The sequence below is a fragment of the Podarcis liolepis genome (genome assembly GCF_965112155.1).
Source record: "Podarcis liolepis genome assembly, chromosome: 1".
Lineage (NCBI taxonomy): Eukaryota > Metazoa > Chordata > Lepidosauria > Squamata > Lacertidae > Podarcis > Podarcis liolepis.
Window position 1 is genome coordinate 134859181 of NC_139554.1, and position 25753 is coordinate 134884933.

The 25753-nt window shown below is 44.3% G+C and overlaps 1 protein-coding gene and 2 long non-coding RNA genes across 4 annotated transcripts; 1 reads left to right on the forward strand and 2 right to left on the reverse strand.

The window, feature by feature from the left end:
- Positions 1-59: 59 nt before the first annotated feature.
- KMO (kynurenine 3-monooxygenase) lies at positions 60-25623 on the reverse strand. The gene is made up of 16 exons (XM_083474134.1): positions 25527-25623; positions 24980-25070; positions 22867-22936; positions 19525-19622; positions 18024-18113; positions 16401-16449; positions 15065-15152; positions 13238-13403; positions 12806-12877; positions 11294-11415; positions 9574-9721; positions 8449-8506; positions 2420-2502; positions 2235-2336; positions 2066-2125; positions 60-686 (listed from the first exon to the last, which is right to left on the reverse strand). Exons 2-16 carry the CDS (start codon positions 25031-25033, stop codon positions 522-524), a joined length of 1425 nt encoding a protein of 474 aa, XP_083330260.1. The 5' UTR covers positions 25034-25070; positions 25527-25623; the 3' UTR covers positions 60-521.
- On the reverse strand, positions 2632-3389 carry LOC310693592. 2 transcript variants are annotated; one of them, XR_014519262.1, is made up of 3 exons: positions 3090-3389; positions 2761-2869; positions 2632-2712 (listed from the first exon to the last, which is right to left on the reverse strand). It is a non-coding gene; the product is annotated as an uncharacterized lncRNA (long non-coding RNA). The 2 variants fall into 2 exon arrangements; XR_014519263.1 differs by having other exon boundaries at positions 2632-2869.
- On the forward strand, positions 6864-12781 carry LOC310693534. The gene is made up of 3 exons (XR_014519225.1): positions 6864-7221; positions 11219-11276; positions 12112-12781. It is a non-coding gene; the product is annotated as an uncharacterized lncRNA (long non-coding RNA).
- Positions 25624-25753: the final 130 nt, after the last annotated feature.

A 25753-nucleotide genomic window follows, 5' to 3' on the forward strand; every position in this document is an offset into this window, starting at 1 on the left:
GTTTGAAATTATATATATATTTATTAGTTTCTATGTGACAAAAAGGCACCACACAAAACTGAATTTTATATGCCAAGTTTATTGCTGATTCTCATTGACATTGTACTTCAATTGGTCACTTAAGAAACTGGTTGACACTTTTAAAAAATTGGATACAGATCTATTGCAAGTTCGTTCAGTGAAGCTCATAACTTTTCTAAAACTCACAAAATGCAGTTAATTTATACATGTCCCCTTGTGTGTAAAAGTTGATGCTGGTATTTGGGGAAGTATGGAAGAACAGCTTACAGGCCCTCGGGCTCTTGAGGGACACATATCATTTCTTTAGGAAGATGACAGCAGGGCACTCAAGTCTATGGCAAGTGTCTTGTTGGGTTCCATGTGGATGTCATTCTAACACTTGGATCCAGCACCATGTAGCACAGTTAGTCCTTTGGGAATACTTTGACGTTCTGACTTTCCAAGCAGAGGTGAAATTAAAACACTGAATACATCTCTCTCTATCTCTCTTGCTTTTAACACTATTGGATAACCAGTGGTACATTTCCAAATTTTCTGAGGCTGAGTGTCCATATCCACAGGCTCTCTGCACATGCGGCAATTTGTAGCTTAATACCATTTCTGAGCAGATAGATGCCACTTACTGCTGTCACAGCCACAGTGAGAAAGAGGCCTCTATTAATTACCTTTTAAGAAGAAATCAAATTGGAGTCAGAAAATGTTGCAGGAGGAAATAGTTTGCAATATTTTTACTAGTCTATAGTTAAATCTTTTGGACCATTCCGCTAACTACATAAGATACCATTCAAAATAAATTTTAGAATCTTTAAAGGATCACAATAAAATATATTTATATTTGTATACAAAAGACAATGCACAAGTTGCTTTAAGGTATGCACTCCACATTTAATTTAATAAATCATATACAGTGGTGCCTCGCAAGACGAAAAGAATCCGTTCTGTGATTCTCTTCGTCTAGTGGTTTTTTTGTCTTGAGAAGCAAGCCCATTGACGGATTAGCGCTATTAGCGGCTTTTAGCGGCTTATCTGCTGATCGGATCAGCTGATAAGCGGCTTAGCGGCTTAGAAAAAGGGGGGGGAGGGAAAAAACCAGCAGGAACTCGCAAGACATTGTCGTCTTGCGAAGCAAGCCCATAGGAAATTCGTTTTGCGAAGCACCTCCAAAACGGAAAACTCTTTCGTCTAGCGAGTTTTCCGTCTTGCGAGGCATTCGTCTTGCGGGGCGCCACTGTATTAAAAACCATTCTAAAATCACAATGGGCTACAGACATATTCATACTCAGAATAAACCCATTGAAATCAATGGTATTTATGAATAAATTGGATTCTACCCATTATTTTAAATGTACACTGCCTTTTGTTAAACAGATACTAATATCTGAGCATAAAACCCATATAAACAGAGCTTGATAAAGCCAAATAAAACACAGGTTCCTTTTTTCTTTTTTTGGAGCAACATTCTGTCTCTTCTGTTTTTTCTCTTCCTTCCTTTCTTAACTCCATTAGGAGTGCATTTGGTTGTATTTTATTCCAAACTCTTATGTGCCTCATCACTTGGTTTATGCTATGTGTGTGTATAAGTTTGACATACAAAAGCAAGCTATTTTGGTCTCTGGGGAGAGAGGTAAACTGCTCTCTCTGCTTCTCCTTGTATACATGTACCTTGGATCCCAGGAAAGCCCTGTCATCCACGGTTAGAGGGAACCAAATGGAAGTGTGGTGGCAGACGATGTGGAAGACAGGCAGTCATCAAAGAAAGGGAGTAAAGGTGTTTAATCTCCCCTTTCCATTATAGGATCTACTCTGAGTAGGACTTTGTTGGCTATATCCATGGGCGTAGCCGGGGGGGGGCAAGGGGGCATCAGCCCCCCCCAGACCAAGTACAACGATAGAAATAACGTAACTGACGTTGGTTCTGCCCCTCCTAAGCAAGTCCTGTCCTCCCCCCCACCTCCATACAAAAATCCTGGCTACGCCCATGGCTATATCACCCATAATACAATATGCTCCCAGCCCAAACAAATTCATCTAAGCTGCCACTGACCTTATTCTGCCATTTCCATCTTTGCACAGCTTCATGGTATCGAATTCTGGAGAATGTGACCTGCATCAGATTACGAAATCATACAAATCATCACTGAAAGTGGAGGGGATGGCAGCCGGGAATGAAGAAAACAAGGGAAACCCTGCAATATATCTATTGCTGGTCTTACCATGGTGTACAGAGGGATGATAGTGGAGGGGAAGAGGGCGTGAAGAACGTTGTCAATGTGCTTTCGGAAAATGAACCACTTTGAATTGACATGCTCCCGCATCTGCAACAACCAAGAGAAACGTCTGGAAACATCTCTCATCGTTCAGCTGCCACCCACTCTCTATTTAACTGTATTTAACTTACCTCTATATAATTATACATAGCTAAATCTGAAATTGCATGATCATCAGGTACTCTCAGCTTTGAGAACTCTGGGAGACAAATACCTGGGGAAGAAACAAGGTCATTTCACTCATTACACTGAAGGTAAGCCTTGGTTCGTCACAGAGCTTGGTTTGTCACTCAGCAAAGCAGATGCAGTTACTAATGGCTTCAATTTAGACTGCAAATTATTATTATTTATAGACAATGGAATGGGCTATGTCCTCATCACGTGAAGTTAGGCAGGAGCAAAGAATTGTGTGAAGCAGATTCGACTCCTCAGTTTTCCGGATTCGCCAAGCAGCACACACTGAAGGAGTCACTGAAATAAAAAGGTCTGCCTTCTCTCTTCATGGCTCAAAAATCTAAACAAAGAAATGTGCTAGATATCTGAAAGGCAAGGAAATTATGATCAATAGACTACAGTGGTATCTTGGGTTACATACGCTTCAGGTTACAGACTCCGCTAACCCAGAAATAGTGCTTCAGGTTAAGAACTTTGCTTCAGGATGAGAACAGAAATTGTGCTCTGGCGGCAGCAGGAGGCCCCATTAGCTAAAGTGGTGCTTCAGGTTAAGAACAGTTTCAGGTTAAGTACGGACCTCCGGAATGAATTAAGTACTTAACCCGAGGTACCACTGTATATCTTCACTAACAGTGCATCGGAAATGTATGTTGTAGGTGATGGCCCACTGGTGAGGTAAAAGAAACCACTGTAAGGTTCAGGTGTGATGTTTTGCTCAGGAGGTAATTTGGGAGGCAGACATGCAGAGATCTAGAATAACTGCCAACTGTTTAGCCGACATCATTTTGGAGGCAATCAGGAAAGAGGCTGCAGCTTTTATTTTGGCTATTCTCTCCAGAGATAGAAAAACATTCCCTTCTTGAAAATGGTGGTCACGCAGGGGAATCAAAGCTATTGTTGGTGCACTGGATGGGGCAGGACATGAAGGTATGTGTCTTTGAGATCTACACTCAAAATGAAAACTCCATGGTGTGAGGACACTCAGATTGAGTTCAGAAATTCCATTTTGAATCTTTGCAAGCCACACAATGGTTGAGGAAGCGTAAATCGAGAATAGGACACCATTTTTTTCATGTTTCTTTTGGCACAACCAAAAATATGGATTAGAAGCTGCGAAAGCGCTGATCTGAGGGAACAGGTGTTATGGCTCCTAAGGCGTAGGTAGGTTCCCACAAAGCAAGACATTGTGATAACAGAAATAACCTTTATTGAACTACATAACTGAGAAACGGGCAAAGCAACTGCTTATATACATTCCTGAAAGCCTGGGCCACTCCCACTCCCAACGTGACTGGCTGTCTAAAATTCCAAGCTGCGAATCATGACCCAGAGTTCAAGGGCCAATGGCAGAGGCCCAAATCCTGAAATGTTCTGTGATTGGACATCATGAATCGAATTCAGAACACAGGAGCTCAGAATCCTTAGTCCAGACTCAAGCTCAGGCAAACACAGACCACTGGAAAAAAACAGTTCCCACAAACAGAAGATGGCAAACACAAGTCTAAGCAGCTTGCAAACGTACTTTGTTTCTTGGCAAGGGTGAGGGAATGAACGTGAGGGGGTAATGGAAATTAATTTTATGAAATAACCTTATGAAATAATTCCTAAAACCCAGCAATCAGATACTGACTTATGCCAGGCAGGAAGGAAAACAGTCAGACTCCAACCACCCCCCACCCTGGGTGTGGACCCGTCCTTGGGTTCGCCGTTTTGTGGCTTTGGTATTGGAAGAAGTTGAGGCGTTGAAACAATACTTTTATCTTTGATTCTATAAAGACATCTTTCAACACCCCTTCTCTGAAAGCTGACCGAAAGGTTCAGTGGAAAGGTTTACTTTAGAGGCAGCCTCAGCGTTCCTGGACTTTAGCCACAGGGAGCGTCTAGCAACTACCTGGGATGCCATTGCTCTAGCTGCAAACTGCATGGGGTCCATGGAGACATCTGCCATAAAAGCTTAAAGGAGTTTGGTAAGAATCTGGTGCTGTCGAGTTGGATCTTGAGGAGATTGCAGTCCTCAAGCCAAACAACACATGTTCAAGCACATGAGGATGCTACCCAGGCACTCTCATAGAGAGGACCACTGCATCATGGTCTTTTTGTTGTTGTTGTTGTTTAGTCGTGTCCGACTCTTCATGACCCCCTGGACAAGAGCATGCCAGGCACTCCTGTCTTCCACTGCCTCCCGCAGTTTGGTCAAACTCATGCTGGTAGCTTCGAGAACACTATCCAACCATCTCGTCCTCTGTCTTCCCCTTCTCCTTGTGCCCTCAATCTTTCCCAACATCAGCGTCTTTTCCAGGGAGTCTTCTCTTCTCATGAGGTGGCCAAAGTCTTACGTAAGGCAAATTCAATTCTCCTATCAGTAGTGTCCCAAAGTTGAGTACAGTGGTGCCCCGCAAGACGAATGCCTCGCAAGACGGAAAACCCGCTAGACGAAAGGGTTTTCCGTTTTTGAGCTGCTTCGCAAGACATTTTCCCTATGGGCTTGCTTTGCAAGACGAAAACGTCTTGCGAGTGTTCCGATTTTTCCCCGCTCCCCCCCTTTGTCTAATCCGCTAAACCGCTAATAGCCTTTTAGCCGCTAATCCGCTAAGCCTTTAATAGCCGCTAAGCCTTTAATAGCCGCTAAACCGCTAATAGCGCTAATCCGCTAATAGGGTTGCTTCGCAAGACGAAAAAACCGCTAGACGAAGAGGCTCGCGGAACGGATTAATTTCATCTTGCGAGGCACCACTGTATTTCCTTCCTTGGGGACCAGATGTCATGATGACACATTTAAAACTGATCTGTCTATAGAAAGAGTCTTAATATATGCCAAGAATTCCAGATCCAAGACATATAACTTCTTCGCTAAGATTTAACTATTGCCTTAAGTAATAGTTGGCTGGGGTACAGCTATTAGTTAACACATCACTCTCTGGTTCAGTGGTTGATTTGTCAGGTTGAGCAGTTAATTCTAAGGCATGCATTATCTCACGTTCCAGGATGGGGCGCTGGACTCCTGAAACAGCCTCATAGATGAATCTTCATCTTGCAAATATCCTTCACTCCAATTATTATCCAGCTCCCTTTCCAGGAAAAGGGTTGGGGAGGAAATCAAGGGAATAGCCACATTCTCATCATCACCTATGGATGTCAAGGGGGGGGGGTCCTTTATATCCAAACGAACCTGAGCCCTCTGTGATGAGAAAGGGGCAGCCTTCCTGGGTTTAACAAATTTCTTCGTTCTGCAATTGTAAGTGTGAAGCAATTATAGCTTCTTTAACTTGTTCAATAAGTGGGGCTGGAAAAGTTTGAGGGACAGAGGCAGAGGCAACCCGATTGGTGGGAGGGGAGGTCTGAACCTCATCTCCCTGATCACCAGAAGAACATAAAAGTCAGATTCAGATAAAGTGTCAACCTGAGAATGACCAGCAGGTGGCAGTGCATCCTTGGCATTCAAATGGGTGGAATCATTTCAAACAGCTGACTGCTCTGTCTCTGAAACTTTAGACTGAAGAACAATAATGGAAGAAAGATGCTTCCTGGGGTGGACAGGAGGAGCAGACTTGGTGCGTGTGCGGGAGGCAGTGGAAGACAGGAGTGCCTGGCGTGATCTGGTCCAGGGGGTCACGAAGAGTCAGACACGACTAAACGACTAAACAACAGGCCCTTTAGAGGGCAACAAGTGCTTCAGCTTTGTTTCGTTTTCTTAAGAGGTGGCTCAGCCACAGCCTGGCTTGGCTCCACGATAGTCAGAGAAACACAAGACAAAGAGACAGACACCCTACACAGCCGCAGCCCTGGACTGCAAAATATAAGCTCTCAACTCCGTTTGCCACAGGAAGCTGAATCTCCTTTTGCCACACCGTGGGCCAGGAGAAAATAGGCCAAGTCCACCTACCTCCCATACACACAAGTGCCCGTCAAGAGGTTAAATTAAGGTTACCAGACGTCCCCGTTTCCCAGGGACAGTCCCCGGATTTACAAATCAGTCCCCATACAAAATCCACTGAAGTTGAAAAGTGTCCCCGGATTCATTGAAAAAAATATGGTAACTTTAGGTTAAATTATAAATGTAGAGGCTCCACTCCATTTGCCCATTTGCCAAAGCAACACAGAAAGCAAGAGAAACAAACTGCCAGAAGAGAAAACAAATCCCTTAAATCCACAAACTAAATAGAAACAAGGACAGGAAGAAACCCTGGAGAAAAAACCAGTGGCGGTTTGCAAAAAGCCGCCAAAACACTGCAGGAATAAAGAGCATTCCTCATCTTTGCAATCAGTAAAGCTGTGAAACAAACGAAGCTGCCTCATGCCTGAGAGAGAGGCTGGAAAAGAAGGAAAGAAAGAATGAAACGTTCACAGGAACCCAGGAAATTTGCAGAATGGCAACAATAACCTCAAAGCAGGGTAAAGATAATAATGCTGATCGGAAGAAAGCAGGAATGGGGTTTGAGGAGAGGTTTTGTTTTGTTAAAGACAGGGATCTAGAGAAGAAACAAGATAGACTTATCTGACAAAAAAGGAAAGCCAGGAGGAAGGACTGTTGCGCCAGGCAAGAGGGAAAAAACTGAGGAGTCGCGGCTGCTTCACACAACTCTTTGTGGCTGCCTAGCAACACAAGGACATAGCCATCCCACTGGCTCCAGCATCCCACAAATTAAATCAAAGAGTTACCCTCCATCTTTATTTCCCCAGAATGTTTTTGGGTGCTATGTTGACTCAGACTCAGAGGCATTCTTAGAAAATGGCTATGGAGCACCTGATAAACTTGGAGGTAGGTGAGGACTGTGGGAGCAATGGGAGATGTGAAAGTGGATGAAGCAAGAGGCACAACAGGGGAGGAGGGGGCAGGAGGGTCCTGGAAGAGGAAGGGTGTGCATGTGGCAAGGGGGAAAGGCAGATAACCCCCCCCAAGAAGCTAATAACTGTCAACCCTGATATCCTTCTGAGGAGTCCAACTGGTAAAGGGTTTGGGGACGCCATCTTATGGCGCCTCCACTCCTACCCAGCTGGGTATTCTCTGCTGTGCCTCATTTCCTAAAGGAAACAGAGATCCTGGTAACGAAGGGCACCCAGAACTCCCTGGACTCTCTCCCTGCTGTTGAGATTGGGGTGCCATGTAGCAATATTGGGGGCAGCTTTGAATCCCAGCAAGAGGAAGCCCCTGCTTGGTGGGGGTTTTCTGTAACCAACGTCCTCGGTCTCAGGAGGCCATCAGAGCAACTGTGTTTCACGGGGTGGTGTGATAGGAATTTTATGGTCTTAGATATATGGTAATGTTCATAACTGCACATACATAGATCAACACAGGAAGACCAACCTGGAACCATTTTGATTCCTAAACTGACCAAATCCTTTCTCTGCAAGGTTAAACTGGAAAAGCCTCCCCATTGTCTCTTTCCTCACAAATCCTGTCTCAAGGATATGTATGTTTGAATAAGGTGTGAGCCTGTGACCTGGCCCAGGAAATAAGTATTTTACCACTACAAAAGAATGGCCAGGCTCCCCAGGAAATCCAATCAAGTAACTTGCCAGAAAGGAGATAAACTGTGACAGGAGAAAAACAACATTTAAATTTCTGTGATGTATGCATAATGTTTCTGGGGGTGGTCTTGATCTAGAGGATGGGAATTTCAAAAGTCTTTATAAGGCCTTGCAGGCCATTGTTCTGGGTCCTCCTCCTCCTCCTGCGTGTGAGGGGAGCACCCTGTTGCAACAGATCAATAAAGATCAAGCTTACTAGCTGCTTTGCTTCTCAATATTCTCTGGTTGGCCTCTGTTATTTTCTCCTACCAATAGGGAACCTATGTAAGGACTCTACACGGGCTCTTGGGTACCCCATAAGGGAAAAGGGCATATTTTTATTTACAACAGAGGCAAGGAGGATGTGAAGAGGGAGCGCTTGAGAAGAGGGCAAACAAGCTGGAATGACTCTTACAACAGCAGTTTTCATTCAGGCTCATGAGGAATATGGTCTTTCGTGACAGAAACATATACTCACATATATCATTTTGGAACTGGTTCATTAACTCATCAAAAACCAGACAGTCTTCAAATCCCTGAAGTACAAGGAGAAAAAACAGCTTAGGATAGGACCTGTGGGCTGGATCAGATGCTTTGCATTCAGAAGGTCCCAGAGTCAAACCCCAGGATCTCCAGAAAACCTGGAAAGCAGCTGCCAGCCAGCATATTTCATTTCATGTTCATTTCACTTTTAATTTGTATACCATCTTTCTATATTGCTATACATAAAGCTGTATATATGTACACCCCCCCAAAATCATACATCTTATAACAATCCCAATCCAATGCAAATGTTATAACAAAAAATAGAACTTTGAAATAAACAGCTTATATAAAATAAAGTAATAGCCAATAATGCATTTAAGATATTACACAACAAAATTAACATTCAAAGTATCAATATATAATAATTAAACAGAAATTCACTCAGCAATTACAACAAATCATGACTAGACTATAATCAACAAAAATAACAGCAGCGTCACAATATATAAAATATCACAATTCATAAAAAAACCATGGGAAACTATTGAACCGAGCAACAAAGTCACAAACCTTATAAAATTACAAAATGCACTAACATAACTGATCATCCAGACCAGATCCAGTATGTAATCCACAAGACTCTTCTTGCTGTGGACAACCGGGCTGCTTGAGCCACCCACAAGGCCAAAGGAAGGCCACAGGGAGTTACTCTGGGAGCAGATGTCAAACACATAAACAGCTCTGTGATTTTCAAAAGACACCTGAAGGGAAGTTTTTAGCGTGTGATGTTGTGTTGTGTTTTATTAGATTCCTCTAATAGAAGGCTCACTAAAGTCCGACCCTTTCCACATGGAAAAATGGGGTGCAACAAACTGAGCTGCTAGTTTGGTTTGCTTGGGACATTTTGTCTTCAGTTTTTGCTTTACTTTTTTTAATTGGGGAAGAAGTAGCCTGAAGTGCCACATATCACAAAGCTGCGTTCCAGTTCTAAAAGCCCATAAACTCTACACGGCAATGTTAAATCTTTTTAAATCACAAAGAAAAGGATTTTTAATTCCCCAAGTAATATAATTACGGAGAGGGACAAAGGAATGGCGGAGGTGACGCTCTGACTCACAGCGTTCATGCCTTGTCCGTAGAAGGGCACGACCGCATGGGCCGCATCTCCCATCAGCACACAGCGAGAGCCAAGGTGGAACGAGGAGCACTTCACAGAGACCATGGCCTGGGCAGGTAACAAAAAGTAATCTCGCATCAGTTCTTGCCTGAAATTGAAACAGCAGAGCAGGTATCAAATGCTAAATATGGCCATGTTATAAACCTAAGATACAGAGGGAAATGGTACACTAGTACATTTTCTACGTGAAAGATTTTCTGCAGGCAAAAGCGTGGCTGAGGATTCCCATGGGTTTCTGTGCCATTGTAAACCATTCCTTCTGTTGATTTTTTGTAGCCATGAAAGAAACACTGATTAAAGCTTAATCCAGATATGGGAATGGGAATTTAATCAGAGTCACCAGGATTTTATAACTTGGGGTTGCAGGGAAGCGATGGGCAAGTTCCTCCAGGCTTGTTTTGTAGCTGGTCTAGTCTTTTGAGGCTTTCTTGGTAAACATCCAGAGTACGTTTTATTTATTTATTGAACACATTTATATGCCATATTTTATCAATTATTTCAAGGCTGTTTACAAAAAGATTGTTGCATGGGGATGATTTGCTCTGCACTGGAAACTCCTCAGCTCCTGACGACTTTTCCCTCACTATCAGCTTAAAAACTGCTCTGCCACCTTTTTGATATGCAGCACCAGCAGTCTGGTTCCATCCTGCTTCAAGTGGAGCCCGTCCCTTTTGCACAGGCCCGGCTTGTTCCAAAACTCTCCTGCACAGCACCACTCTTTCACACACACACATGGAGACCACACAGCTGTCTGGCTGGCTGGTGTAGAACTGGCAGCATTTCAGAGAAATCCACCATGAAGGTCCTGACTTTCAGCATCCTAAATAACAAAATATTTATTTGAATTAAGCTAATATATGATCATTTCTGTTCATAATTTTAGTAACCAGAAAGTTCATTTATAAATACTGTGATGATTTGTAAATTCCTGAAAATGAAAGATATTCCTTTTGCATCCTATTTCAAAAGGTAAGATAAAGGAGACGGATTCATTAATAACTGTTAATGCTGATTCACTACATATGAAAGCACTTTGTTTTGCCTGGTTCACCTCCAGAGCCATTGTGCCATTCCTCTCCATTTTTATCTCTCCCATTCATTAAGGCAGTGTTTCCCAACCACTGTTCCGCGGCACACTAGTGTGCCACGAGATGTTGCCTGGTGTGCCGCGAGATGTTGCCTGGAGGGAGGCGGGCGAGTCGGGCGAGAGGCGGGGCGGCAGCGGCGAGGAGAGGCCGCCCAGCGCGGGGCTCTCGCCGTTTGCCTGCCTGGCTGCCTGCGAGCTCGGCGGGCAGCGCCTCCGTCCGCAGCGCCCGCCTCGCGGCTCTCATTCCCTGCCCCTGCCAAAGTTCACCCAGCCAAGCCGCGCTCTCCTTCCTGCCTCGCTTTGCTGCCTCCTCCCCCCCCACCCCCAAAGCTTGGAGGTTCCCCGGCAAGGGGGAGGGGAAAAAATTGAAACTTACATCCCTCCCGGCGTGACGCTGCGCGCTGACGTCACGGGGCTGTAATGGTGGTGTGCCTCGAGATTTTTTTCATCAAACAAGTGTGCCTTTGCCCAAAAAAGGTTGGGAAACACTGCATTAAGAGCAAGCCGCCTGCAAGACTCCATTCACTCTGAGATCTCATGTGTTCATTCAGTGGCTGTAAGTGGCAAACTTACTTTCCTATCAGAGGAATTGTGTCCGGAAAGTACATTTTGAAGAAATCCAGCACTTGGTCTCCTGTTGTGAGCTTTTCAAAATCCTCAAAAGGCATGAAGAGTGTGCATGTGAATGACTTATCCTATGAATTACAAAGGGTGTGAGAACTTGAAAGAAGAGATATCACTGGTTAGTTTTAAAGTTGAAAGTAATTTCCTGAAATATCAGCAAAAAAAATACATTCCACTGATTCATTTATGTAAAATGTATTTTTGGAAACAAAGTTTTCAAGTGCTGTGGTAAACATACTATCTGCATTTTAGTATACACAGTATACATTTCTGTCTAAAATACAGATGTACATTACACAGCCTATTCCAGGTCTTATATTGTTTTCAACACACATTGCAACCTTCTAATAGCCTGGGTGGGATCCTAGTTGTGGTTGAAGAACAACTCTCATCATCCCATAATAACAAAATAATTACAATAAAATAAAATGAAGTTTAAATGGACAGAAAAGCAGTGTTTGAGGGGGAAAATAAAATATGTGCAAAAAATGTTGTTTCTAAATTCTTCAAAAGTTACCTGTGATAAATATCCCCCCCAAAAAAAAACCCCCATTTGAGCACAGCAGGGTGTCTTGAGTCTTCATCTGGATGTCCAAAATAAAACTGCTATCTTCTAACTAACCTGGCTCCAAGCACCCTTAAGCTCAGGTAATTGAAGGGAGAATGTTACCGCAATGAGGAACAACATGAAGAAGAAAGCACAAAGGTAAGAAAAGGAGAGAGACTTTGTTTTTTAAAAATATTGATACTTGTTATATCTATTCCAGACATACCCTGGAAAGTGGTGGGATGCCTCAGCCTACCCTGAAATTAACCTCTGATCTGAAACCACAACAGGAGCATTCCTCTTCAAGGATGGAGAAACATTGCAACATTACGTTGCAGGTCCTACTGGTTGCAATTGCTTTTAGATGGATGTGGGTTTTGTGTCCAATAGGTTCAGCCTGTTGGCCTCTCAAGAGACAATGGAGTGGGCCTCTGGAAGTGAAGACAAACTGTTGTTTTAGCAGCACTGAAGTGCTCTCCCTGGGGCGCAACACTGGGCAGTGTGTGTCAAGGTCCTAGAGAGCCCAGACGACAAGGTCCCCCTCTCGGCCTCACTGATGGGGCCCAAAAGAAAGCAGAGCAATACATTAGGCACCCGCTGGGCTGCAGGAGTTGCCAGAAGGAAGCAGACAAGGCACCATCCCACAGTCAGCGACTCCACTCTGGAATTGTGTAAGCTTTACTCCTTAGCCTTTTCTTCTCCCACAAGGCAGCATGTAAGATATTTGTTAGTTCTGAGAGTAGATAGAAAATATTGTCTCTGTCTCAGTAGGTCACTGTCATGTTTGTGCTTTGTTGTTATTCTGGTTTCCAGAAATCCTCATCTAAATCTAAACGATCCTGAAATTACATCGACATTTCAAATTATGTGTTACTACTAAAAAGACAGTTTTAAACATGTACTGTTTCTCCTACCAGGTTTGGCAGCGCAATCATCATGAATGTATTCCTGGGCCAGATGTGGAGATAATTTGGTTCCATTGCAAACTGAAAAGAGACCAAGAGAGGGGCAGAAATATGTTTGTCAATGTTTATGCAGCTGTCAACTTGGAAAGCAAGGTCTATAGCGAGACTCTGTTACCACTACAGTTGTACCTTGGTTCTAGAACCTAATCTGTTCCGGAAGTCCATTCGACTTCTGAAAACGTTCGAAAACCAAGGCGCGGCTTCAGATTGGCTGCAGGAGCTTCCTGCACTCAATTGGAAGCTGTGGAACCCACACCAGATGTCCGGCTTCCAAAAAACATCCGCAAACCAGAACACTCATTTTTGGGTTTGCGGCGTTCAGGAGGAGCCAAAACATGTGAGTACCAAGGCGTTTGAGAACCAAGGTACGACTGTACTTACATTTCCATCCCTTGGGGGTATTTTCAGTTCCATATATCCATGAGGAATATATACTTGGCTGTAGTCAAAACGTGCTTGTCTCATGAACTGCTTCCGAACTGTAGAAAAGGCTCCATCACAGCCCACAATTAGGTCACAAGTGACTTCTTTTGACATCTGGTCGGATCTAGAAAGGAGAACAGCAGCAGCAGCAGAGGGTTTGTACTTCCTTGCACTAACTGATAATCAAACCTATCTTGCATATTACAGTATTTTCAGTGGTGGCCAAACCTGACATCTGTTTGCTTGGACCTCTCTTTGTAGCATTACATTTTAAGACCTTAAGGCTTTGCTATTTTTCTTTCTTAAGTCTGGACTTTATAAAACATATCACACACAAAATCCACACTGAGTTTTGCTCAAATGGATTTGAGAAAACAGGGAGAGAGAAGGTTAACTTTCTTTCCAAGTTGTGGGTCGGAAATAACCCTGAATATTCCAAAAACAGCAGTTGACCCCTGAAATAGTATGAAAAGTGCAAGTATACGTAAAACAGACTATGCCATTTATGCTGTTTAGTCCATTCTTCCATTTATTCAAGCAGCTGTAATCTTTTCAAAACATCCTCTCAGGCCTGTGCATACTGATTTCAAAAATTTTAACACAAAAAGCCGCTCTTGTTAGGCTTGTTCATACAGATACTGTACAAGCTGTCTCTGCATATATAGAAGTGTTAGTGTGAAAGAGTATACACTAGTTGATTTGTAAAGTTAAACAGTTGTGCAGACAAGTACACAGACTGTCCACTTGATAATGTTACATTTGTAAAACTGTCCTGAGCGTACAGTTAAATCATTTGTGTACATGGACACACAGATTATACACTTGTTGAATGTAACATGTAAACAATCCTATTGAATGTTTGGGCAAAAAAATCAACATTTTGCCCTTTATTTTTAAGAAATTATTTATTGAGGAGGAACTGACATCTTCTGATTATGAAGATACAAGTATAAGCTACTATGTTATTAGCTCAATGAAAGAGGCAGCTATTATTATATTAGTGATAATTTTTTTTCGTCATCTTCATGCTCTTAGCCTACAAAACTAAACACATTTACTAGGGTTTAAGCCCCATTGAACACAGTGAGGCCAGGGGTGGAGGAAGGGGGTGCAGTGGGTGCGGACTACCCCGGGTGTCACCACTGAGGGGGGTGACTAAATGCTGTGCGGCACTCACCACGGGGCCTGCAGTGTGCCCAAGCCACAGGTCTCTCCTGGGAGAGACGTGGTGGCTAGGGCGCGCACAGCCTCTGCACTGCCCAAACAGTCTGCCCACTGCCTCCCCCCCGTGGCAGACTCCGGAGGCCCCGTGGTGCCCTGCCTGTTATGTACTGAAGTTCTCACCCTGGGCCAGCAGGGGGATACTGTAGATAGTTATGCAAATGAAGTATCGAAAGTGACATTCAGTGACTGGATAGTTTTAGAAAGTTGTTACAGTAACGTGGTACTGGAGCTCTATATAAACAGGCTGACTGAGCCCTTCAGTTCAGTTCTGTTCTGGCCTCTGAATAAACAAGAGCTGTTGAAGAATCGCTGTGTCATCTGATATGTTCACCCACAACTTAACACTGCCCTCACCCCGTCCCTATGGGCAGCTCACCCCGCCCTTGAGTGTACCACCCCGGGCTCCCAAGCGGCTTCCTCCACTGCTGAGTGAGGCGTACTTTCAAATAAACATGCAAAGGATTACACCCCACCAGACCAAGAGGGATGGACAATGTCAACTTGCCCTTTAGGTTCTGATTAATTATCAGCATGTTCAGGAAGGATGGAGATAATGATTACCCTGTAAAGGTCAGTGTTCCCAGTTCCACATTGCAGTGAAGCAGTTTGTGTCCAAAGTATAATTTAGTATTGGGATATTTCTCAGCAGCTGTAGAAAGACACAGTATTAAATATATTGTCCTGAACACAAATATGACCCAAACTGGGAGCTGCATAATGAAATTACATTTTCCCTAATGAATGGCTGAACAGCTATTTGCAAGGTAAAGTTCATGTAACATACTGTTATGGATTTGCACGGGGCAAGGATCCCCCAAAATTCTTGGGCACCAGGTTCTCCCCAGAATTTCTGAAATTAGTAAATGTGAGCTCTGAAGCCAAGCCAGCTTCCTCGTGAGTTGGGCTTCAAGAGGTGCCATCCAAGAACAAATGCAACGGTGGTGACAGTCATTACCCTGACAGGTGAGACATTCAGCAGCAGACAAGAAAGGGGGAGGCTGCCAGGATTATAGGGGGCAGGAGGTCACCACAGGAAAAAGGGCTGTCTGGGGAATCTTCTTGTGACATTTGAATCACCTAGAGAGTGAAGAGACTAGCAGTATTCAAAGTTATTATGAAAGTGGTTTGAACACATTTGCTGTATTCTGAGGTATTTGTTTTTAGGGAAGAATCACTGGCCGGATCTAGAATCAATCTAGTTTGATTCTAGATCAGGCCATCCATAATGGTGGGTGGGTTTACCTGATTAGCATTTGATACCCCTTGATTAGGTTATCCATGACTTTCCCTCTCTGCACCTGCCCCAGGTGAAAGAGGAGGGAAGTGGTAATAACCTTCTTGTTATATGCTCTCCTTGGCATATGTGTGGATACATGAACACGCCCATTGCCAAGACCACTGACATCTGTCCTTACAAGGACACACTATAAGGTAATGCAAAATCTCTTTGCAATGAGCTTTTATTTTCAGAATAAAACCAGTTTCTCAAGAAGTGCATTCAGGGGCAAAAAATGTGCACTAGATCCAGATTGTGGATGAGCTACATAGTACTCCTGTCTTCATTGATTCCAGAACAATCTGTCATATGTACGCAGCCAATACATATCTAAACCACTTCTCCTATAATTAGAACCATGGCTTAGCTTTGTGTAGCACAGCAGCAGAACTGGGGAGGAGCAAAACAGCCATGAATTTTACTGTAAGTTTCTGCCTGCTAGTAGTGCATTCACACCAGCTGTGGTTTGGATTAGGAATATGTGCACATTCGCCAGTGAAGTAGCACTGCGCTCAGTCTTTCTTATATCTCATTTTGATTGAGTAATTACAGTCTGCATCATCTGAGTCTTTAAGAGGTAAAAAATAACTGAAAAAGGGGGCAGGCAGGAATCATACATACCAGTTAGCAGATCTTTGTTTAAATTTGCTCTATCTACAGAGAGAATGTACTGCGTGGGGGGAAACACATAAGACACAGAATAAGTTTGAATGTCTTGTAACATATATGAATGGTCACAGTTAAGTCAAGAATCTCCTTTCCCTAAATTTCCATGCATCACAAACCCAGGACACAGAGGTCCTGTGATTTATCACTACCCCAATCTGGGTTTCCACATGCTGGAAGCTGTGTGTCTTTACTGCTCTCCTGAATGGAAGTGTGCTGGGACTCATCAATCAAGGAGCTGTTGTTTTTACGGTGACTGGCATGCAAGAGAAACCGCAACATGATCTCCCACCATTGTCAGCAGAGGCCGCGCTCTGGCTGTGCCACTGGGAAAGTAGCCCAAGTGGCTTGTCATGACATCCAGATCCTGACTTCTGGTTTGTTTTCCCAAAACAAATCACAATCAGGAATCCAAGAACAAACCTTGAATATCGCTCATGGTTTGTTTGGAGAGAAATACCGTATTTTTCGCCCCATAGGACGCACCGGCCCATAGGACGCATCAAGTTTTTTGGGGGGGAAATAAAGGGGAAAAAATTTATTCCCACCCCCCCAGGCGCCTTGAGATCAGGTCCGGGGACAGCGGGGAGACGCGCTGCGTCTCCCTGCTGTCCCTGGAGCTTGTGGGGCAGGCAGCGGGGAGAAGCGCTCTTCTCCCTGCCGCCTGCCTTGAGATCAGGTCCGGGGACAGCAGGGAGATGCAGCGCGTCTTCCAGCTGTCCCCGGAGCTTGTGGGGCAGGCAGCGGGGAGAAGCGCTCTTCTCCCCGTCGCCCACCTTCAGATCAGGTCCAGGGACAGCAGGAAGACGTGCTGCATCTCCCAGCTGTCCCTGGAGCTTGTGGGGCAGGCAGCGGGGAGAAGCGCTCTTCTCCCCACCGCCCGCCTTGAAATCAGGTCCGGGGAAAGCGGGGAGACGCGCTGCGTCTCCCAGCTGTCCCTGGAGCTTGTGGGGCTGGCGGCGGGGTCTCCCCGCCGTCAGCCTCCAAACCACTTCGGGAGACAGCGGGATGGTGGTGTTCCACCTCCCTCTGTCCCCCGACCTTGTGGGGCTGGCACTGGGGCTCTCCTGAAGCCTGGAGAGCGAGAGGGGTTGGTGCGCACCGACCCCTCTCGCTCTCCAGGCTTCAGTGAAAACCTGCATTCGCCCCATAGGACGCACACACATTTCCCCTTCATTTTTGGAGGGGAAAAAGTGCGTCCTATAGGGCGAAAAATACGGTAAGCTATAAGCCTGGGTTTGGGCATCATGAGAATAAAGGTGTACTGGCCTGTTTTCCAGAGTTGTTTTGCAGGTGACTCAGTTTTCAATGAGAAGGATTCTGAAGGGAGAGGAATGTAGGAAGATGCCCAGTGCATCCCCTCATGTGTGCTTCCAGTATAAAAACTCTCTCAACTGAATAGCTATCAACTTTTCCCTTTTCTTGCGAGGAATCCTATCCGGAATAAGGGAATTTCCCTTTAAAAAAGGAAAACGTTGACAGCTATGCTCAATGGAATAGTAGGAATTTGCTATTATACACAAAAAGACACCACTAAAGACTAAAAACTATTTTATAAAGGGATGTTTAAAATAATACCTGGCTCTTTGTCCCATATGGAATTGAATATTGTTTGCCTGAGAGCGTGTGAATTCTCCTTGCTCTCATAGGTATGCCTTTAGACACAATCTGAAATCAGAAAAGAGAAACATTTGCATCTTAAGAGTTAGGGCATCTTTAAAAGTAGCAAGCAACAGGCTGGAGTTCCCAAAGGTTCTAAATCTTTGCAGCTTTTGTTGTATTTTAAGTTGTGTAGAACATGACTTTAATTTTTAAATCATTACTTATATGGTTTTTAAAAGCACTGATTTTAAACCATTACTTATACAGTGGTACCTCGGGTTACAGATGCTTCAGGTTACAGACTCTGCTAACCCAGAAATATTACCTCGGGTTACGAACTTTGCTTCAGGATGAGAACAGAAATCATGCTCTGGTGGCACGGTGGCAGCGGGAGGCCCCAATAGCTAAAGTGGTGCTTCAGGTTAAGAACAGTTTCAGGTTAAGAACAGACCTCTGGAATGAATTAAGTTCTTAACCTGAGGTACCATTGTATTTATTGGTTGACTCTGAACTCCAGAGGTTGGTATCCCTTGGCTCACAAGCCATATGTGGCCCACCAAGAGGTTTGGGGGGGGGGTTGGAAGGGGGGCAAGACACCTCACCCAAAAATTCACACACACAACATTATAATACATAATACATTGACTGTTTCCATAGGCCTCCTGATGTCGTTCAGGTGCCAAAAGGTTTTCCAAAATGTGTCCGTCCGTCCCCCCCATCTCTCCACAGCCACTTCTGTTGCACTTTGGCCCTTGGAGAGTTGAGCAGGGGTCAACACAGCCCTTGGCCCACAAACGCTTTTCTCCTAAGCTCCTTCCTTGCATCACCACTGGTTTCTCAAATGTACTCAGACCACATCTCTCCTGTGCTTAAATAGTTGCAATGCACTATTTGCTTATCTATTTCTAGGCATAATTAAAAGGGCTGGTAGTTACCTATAAGGCAGTAAATAACAGGGGGCTCAGCTATTCTCCCTCCCTTTCTCTCTCTCTCTCTCTCTCTCTCTCTCTCTATATATATATATATATATTCCTCAACTCTACTCTCTATGTCCCTGGAGATACCAGGGAGTTAACCTGGGTCTTTCTGCATGCAAAGGATGCATTTTATCACTGGGAAATGGCTCCGCCCACTTAAGCTGTATGACTGAAACTGGAAGGAATCCCGTAAGTAACTTTCTGTCTGGCATTGAAAACATTTGTATTAAAAACCTGTCCCAGACTGCAGTCTTTCCTTGGAATGAGGGAGATAATTATTTTAAAAAGATGTATTGCTCAACAACTAAAAAAAACAATGCCGGTGGCTTCCTATGAAAAGCTCAACAATTCCGCGGTCTTCCTAAAATAAACTTTCAGGGTGTCCTGGTTTTAAGCTCTTTTTAAAACCCTTGGTTCCTTCAAACTACCCAGCAGTCCAATACTGAAAAGCCCAACACAAAGGCATTACATTTTGTTTCATCCTTTAAATGTACGGTCACCTGGTTTTCCAGCCCAACAGCCTTGAGAGCTTGCCGTCCCCTGTGAGACAAGGCCAAATTAATGCTCCTGCCACGAGCTGCATCGGTACCACGGATATCTGAAATGAAACAAGGTGGCACTTTCGTCATGTGTGTGACACTGTTGCAATGGATGGCCACATTAATTTAGAAAAAGCTTCTACAGCCACTGCTGTTAGGTCTATTATAGTACACACTCACTTTCCTTAGGCAGTGTCAGGGACCGTGCTGAGGAGGGCTGCACTGAGGAGGAATGGTGGGAGCCTTCCCCTGCTGCTGAATCTTCCCAGGAGCAGGAGGACAGTATAGATTTGGAAAAGTGGTTTGCAGAGGGACATAGTTCAGAAGGCAGAAGCTGGGAAATACTGGACGGGGAACAGCTAGGAGAAGAAGCACTGGGAGAGAGAGAGTTAATAGATTCACTGTCTCTGGAAAGCATTCATCCACTCTCCCCAAGGTCAAGAAGAGCTGATAAAGTGGCAGGACAGAAAGCACAGAGGGCAGGAGCTCAGGTTACAGTGACATGGGTGACTAGGGAGGAAGGGGTGGAACTCTTAATTGGGAGCACCGCCATTCCTAGGAAATGGATTATTTGTTCTCTCACTGTGATCATTAACTGGTAAGTTAAACTGGTAAGTTAAATTTCTAACTGGTAAGAAGACTCATTTTCTTTTGTTCTGCTTATCTACTGCCAAGGGCGAAGGAAGCTGATTCCCTGATGCCTGGCAGGCAGCCACAACCTTTTGTGTCTGGCTGGAAAATAAATAAATTGGGGGCTGCTTGGGGAAAATAGAAAATAGAAAAAAATTCAAAGAATTCCAAAGTAAACTCCAAGAAAGGGACAGGCAAGCAGGAACAAGAGTTGGTAACCCCATCAGCCACTGCAGTGCCCCTGGGAGAGTGTTTGGGCATGGTGATAGAGTCAGCATTGGGGAGTGTGAATGGGCCTAGCATGAACATGAAGAGCAAGTGAAGGTGATCTGAGAGCGAGGGGAAGGTGGTCTGAAAGCAAGCAGAGGTTCAGTCTGAGTGAAAGGCCCCCCAACACAAGGCAGCTTCTTCCTCAAGGTGGGAAAGCTAAAAAGCAGAATGTGTTCCCCCAGCACAAGAGAAACTGGCTGTGCTGGACTGCTTGAGAGGCAGCATGACTGTCTGCACTGGCCTGAACGAGTCCAGCATCTGCGCCATCAAGGTGTGCAAAGAAGGAGATCCATGGGGCTGTGGCATCAAGTGCTCCATTACCTGCCAAGGGTGTGCCAAGGCTTTAGTCAAGACTGAGAAGACATTAAACCTGTGGCTGGAAAACCTGAGTCAGAAACGGGTGCCTATTGATGGACCTCAGCGACACCAAAAGGCTCTCTCCCTCTGTGCAAACATCAAAGCTTCCAGAGGGTGAGCAGCCTGGAAAAAGGAATCCAAAGCCAGCACCGGCTGGCTTCACGCTTCAACCTCAAGAACATGCATATTTCCAGGGAGGCTGCACTGGCAGACAAGGAGGCGGCAAAAGGATTCCCCAAACACTTTAATCAGCGGAGAGACAACAAGGGATATGTGCCCCAGCCAGGTTTTGATGCAGATGAGGCAAGACTTGGGGGGGGGGGAGAATGCCTGACCAAAACAGAAAACCAAGCCCCTGGCTTCAAAGCAGCTAAAGACCCTGTGACTGGTCTGTTCTGTGGCAATGGGGTTGGGCATTTGATAAAGCCCAGGATTTTTGTACAGGTCTGAAAGCACCCCTGCCCTAAAAGCAGAGTTTGAAACTCCCATTGTTCTAGGCACATTTTACGACAGGGAATTTCATTAGTGCGAGTAGTTTCTGAGCTCTGGGTGTAGTACTGTGCCTAAGATTTCAGAGTAAAACTGCAGAGTGGAAGGAAAGGAGGACCTTATTCTGCCTCCCCACTTCCAGCTACTCTCTGAAGACTGGAGAAGAGACCCTCTTAAGAATATTAGGGAAGTGGGCAGGGGAAGGACTAGACCATGTGAAAAATGAACATAATATGTTAGCTGCAGTTCATTCATTTTCAGCTTTGTATTCTTGGAATTAAAAAAGTACGCTGAGACGTTCCGTTGTTGCGCCCATAGCTTAGGTTTAAGGTGCCATTTAGCTCCTAGCTTTCATATCTCAGTTTCTAACACTGCCTAAAAGGCAAGAATAAGAACCTCCTGTCTGCTATGGATGATTTACAGAAAAGCTGAAGGAAGTCCAGAAAAGAAATAATTTGTGAAAAATTGGATGTGAAATTAGTATGTGTTTTTGTTGTAAACTAATAAAAATTATTAAAAAAAAGAACCTCCTGTCTGTGTTTTGGCAATCTAGAGAAAAGGCCTGGGTGATGGCAGCACCTTTTCTGGACGGATTTCCTTTGGATGAGATTTGCCAGGTCTTAGTCTTTAAGGGCTAGCCCACCCATGAGGCAAGGTAAGGCGACCACCTCAGGCGGCAGGATCCACAGGGGCAGCAGATCCCAATGTAGCTCTTTATTCCTGACTGGACCTGGTGGGGAAGAGGGAGCCATTTTGTGTATTGTGCGGCCCTTGTCTTATACAATGACAAAAAACACCCACCTAGAACTATCTAAGGATTGTCTTGTCTCAAGGGGAGGAGAAATGTAATTTTCAAAAAGTTGTTTCTGCAGCGTGGGTTTTAAATGTAATAAACAGACGACAACAACATAACAGCCAGGGTTGCCATATTTTGAAGAGCAAAAAAGAGGACTTTTGCTGACTTCTGCTTTTAACTATGGGTCGCTATGACGACTCTACCCATGAAAAAGAGGCCGTGTCCTGGAAAAAGAGGACATATGTCAACCCTAGTAGATGGGTATTTATTGAAGTGTTTTTGGATTATTATTGTTCTGGGTTGTTCTGGATTATTTTTTGGCGTCTCACGCCTGCTTACAATATTTGCTGTGTATACACAGAGGTTCCCACTGCAAAAATATAGAACTTATGACTTCAAAATATAGTTTTACTCCACTCTAAAAAGACAAGCAGATGGCAATAAATAAAAGGCTAATAGACTATATAGATAATATGAACAGACAAATTCATGGATAGGACCATCAGTGGCTCCTTGTCATCATGGCAATGTTCTCCTGTGGCAGGCCTCTGAATATCAGCTGCTGGGAGTTGCAGCTGGGAATAATGCTTTTGCTCTCGTGTCACGTCTGTTGGCTTTCCATCGGCTGCTGTGAGAGCAAGTTCCAGCAGGCCTCTTATGCTCACAAGCAAGCAACCTCCACATAAGTCAATGGGATGTGCATGCATTTAGGGAAAGATTTAATTTCTACAGCAACCCTGCAAATATCAAAATGTAGATACCTGGTCTGGTTTCATACATTTCCACTATAAAGCCCCTTCTTGCAAAGAAGCAAGCATTTAAAGAACCCACCTGCAAGAAAAGCATTAGAAGAATTTTAGAGTCGAATAGTGTACCACAAACAATGGTACATGGAAAGGGTGTGTTATGTGTTAAATGCAAACATTCTTATATCATCAGATGAATGTAGTCCTGACATTGAGCCACTGCACAGGCAGTGGCGTAGCGTGGGTTGTCAGCACCCGGGGCAAGGCAAGTAATTTGTGCCCCCTAACCCGTGGATTTGCGCCCCCTAATCCTAACCCCCAGGTGTTACACCTGGTGCGGCCGGCCCCCCCTGCACCCCCCACGCTACGCCACTGTGCACAGGATTCACTAAACAAAAAGGAAAACCCTTATACACTTCCCAATAGCTGATTGTGAGCCGCGCTGACTTTCTGTTATTCATTGAAGAAGAGAAGCAGCATTTGTGCCTATATCCAAAGATCTTTTCTGAAGTGGCCCTTATATTTTGCTGGCATAAAGGTTCTCTTGGCAACACTGTAAAGTGAGCAGGTGCTGCTGCTGATGTATACAGTGCCTGTAGGCTTTACACTGGTGTAATGGGGGATCAAGCTCTTATGCACTGCGCTTCTGTGAACTTGGTCTCTTCAGCCACTGTCCACCTCTCCCCAAAGTCTGCATGTGTGAACGGAGCAGCGTGGGGAGAATTGTGAGGCAGCTTCTGTGTAAACTGAAGTAACACCCTAAAATACATCAGACACGCCACGGAAGCTGCAAATTGTAGGGAAATACAGGCGCTGATGCAAAACCCCAAGGTTCCTACAAGCAGTTTGAGAAGCACTAATCTAGTCAGCTGGTTCACAGACCCAGTTAAGGGGAAGCAAACAAGTGTTAAAGCATGAACTGTATAAGCAAAGATCTGTGAGAGCAAAAGCCCAGGTGCAATTCTTTGCTATCTCAGAAACTGTAGCTTATTTGAGTTTTATAGCTACATGTTTGCTATATGCCCAGAGTTAAGACACTGGCTCAGCAAACTACAAGTTAAGTATGAGTTGGCATATGTAGCTTGTTTCTCCAAAATTTGGTTTATTTTCCAGCAGCTCTTGTCTTGTACCTTTGTATCTTTGTGAGTATCTGGAGTTGAACAAGCCATGGTTTAAGAAAGCATGATGGAGGTGCACATAATACTAAGCCACAGCTAAAACAAACAAAGTTTTCTGAGCCTGCAAAAACCAAGTCTTCAAATCCTAGTTTACTGGCAGTAAACAGCCATAGTTAAGCTGTTGCAGAGAGTTCACACATAGCACTGTTGTAAATAAAAATATGCCCTTTTCCCTTATGGGGTATCCAAGAGCCCATATAGAGTCCTTACATAGGTTCTCTATTGGTAGGAGAAAATAACAGAGGCCAACCAGAGAATATTGAGAAGCAAAGCAGCTAGTAAGCTTGATCTTTATTGATCTGTTGCAACAGGGTACTCCCCTCACACACAGGAGAGGAAGAGGACCCAGAACAATGGCCTGCAAGGCCTTATAAAGACTTTTGAAATTCCCATTCTCTAGATCAAGACCACCCCCAGAAACATTATGCATACATCACAGAAGGGGTGTAACCTAAGACCACCCCTCAGATACATCCCACCTACATCACAGAAATTTAAATGTTGTTTTTCTCTTGTCCTTGTTTATCTCCTGTCTGGCAAGTTACTTGATTGGATTGCCTGGGGAGCCTGGCCATTCTTTTGTAGTGGTAAAATACTTATTTCCTGGGCCAGGTCACAGGCTCACACCTTATTCAAACAGACATATCCTTGAGACAATGGGGAGGCTTTTCCAGGTTAACCTTGCAGAGAAAGGATTTGGTCAGTTTAGGAATCAAAATGGTTCCAGGATGGTCTTCCTGTGTTGATCTATGTATGTGCAGTTATGAACATTACCATATATCTAAGACCATAAAATTCCTATCACAGCACTAATAAATGATTTCTTAAACTATGGCTTAGCATTATGAGTGAACCCACAGTGATGTATCTTTCTATATAAAAATAGTCAGCATTTCACTATTGGGCTACCTTTCAGTAAATCATTAGAGAACAAAATAAAAGTGTCTTACCAAACCTCCTCCAATAATGGCCACTTTTTTCCTCTGCGGAGCTGAAAGATCCATGACTTTTTTCTCCAGGCAGAGTGCATGTATATCTCTCCTGCTCAACAGAAAATGTTTTAAGGGGAGGAGAAGTGGCAGTTCATTCAGGTTCTACAGCATAAATAGAATACTTCTGAACATTTGACAGGGAGCACTCAAGTGGGATTCACACAACCTGCTGTTTCTTCCATCCCAAAAACTTCACATTGGTCAGTGTCAATCTAACCAATATTGAATACATTACTGAATATCACTTGCTCTGTCAAAATCCTAGAGACCAACTTCTTCTATCCATCCCTGCTGATTAAGGATCTGGAAGCCTCCTGCAGAGTTGGACAAAAGGAAAACACTCTCCTACCTTTGAGACATGTTTCCCAATGTCTTTCCTGTTTGATCACTTACTCCCATTCCAGGCCACTAAAAGTAGCATGATGGGGGGGCGGGGGGACCCATGGAAAGGAAGCATGTGGGTTTTAATAAAATTGATTCTAAGTCCCCTAGGGTTGTGGAGTACCTTAGCTCCTCAGGCTGTTACTGCTGCAATGGAGAATGGGCTGCCGCAATCTGGTCACATTGTCCCACCTGCGCTCTGTCTGGGTCCAAAGGGCAGGTCAGCGATGGATGATGTAAGTGAAGTTGACTCACTTTTCCTGATTGATCTGCTGTGTGTATGTTTGGATGGAGTTCTCTGTCAATGATTCACTTGCTATCCTTGGAACTAATCCATGTCTTATTTGGACT

What these genes read in the sequence shown, in the direction of transcription:
- KMO (XM_083474134.1), bottom strand. Translation starts at nt 25,033, where the DNA reads ATGGATCTTTCAGCTCCGCAGAGGAAAAAAGTGGCCATTATTGGAGGA. An exon ending in CTGTTGGGCTGGAAAACCAG is followed by an intron (nt 18,114 to 19,524) that starts GTGACCGTACAT and finishes TTCTGATTTCAG; the next exon opens with ATTGTGTCTAAAGGCATACC. An exon ending in GATGGAAATGGCAGAATAAG is followed by an intron (nt 687 to 2,065) that starts GTCAGTGGCAGC and finishes TCTTCTTAAAAG; the next exon opens with GTAATTAATAGAGGCCTCTT.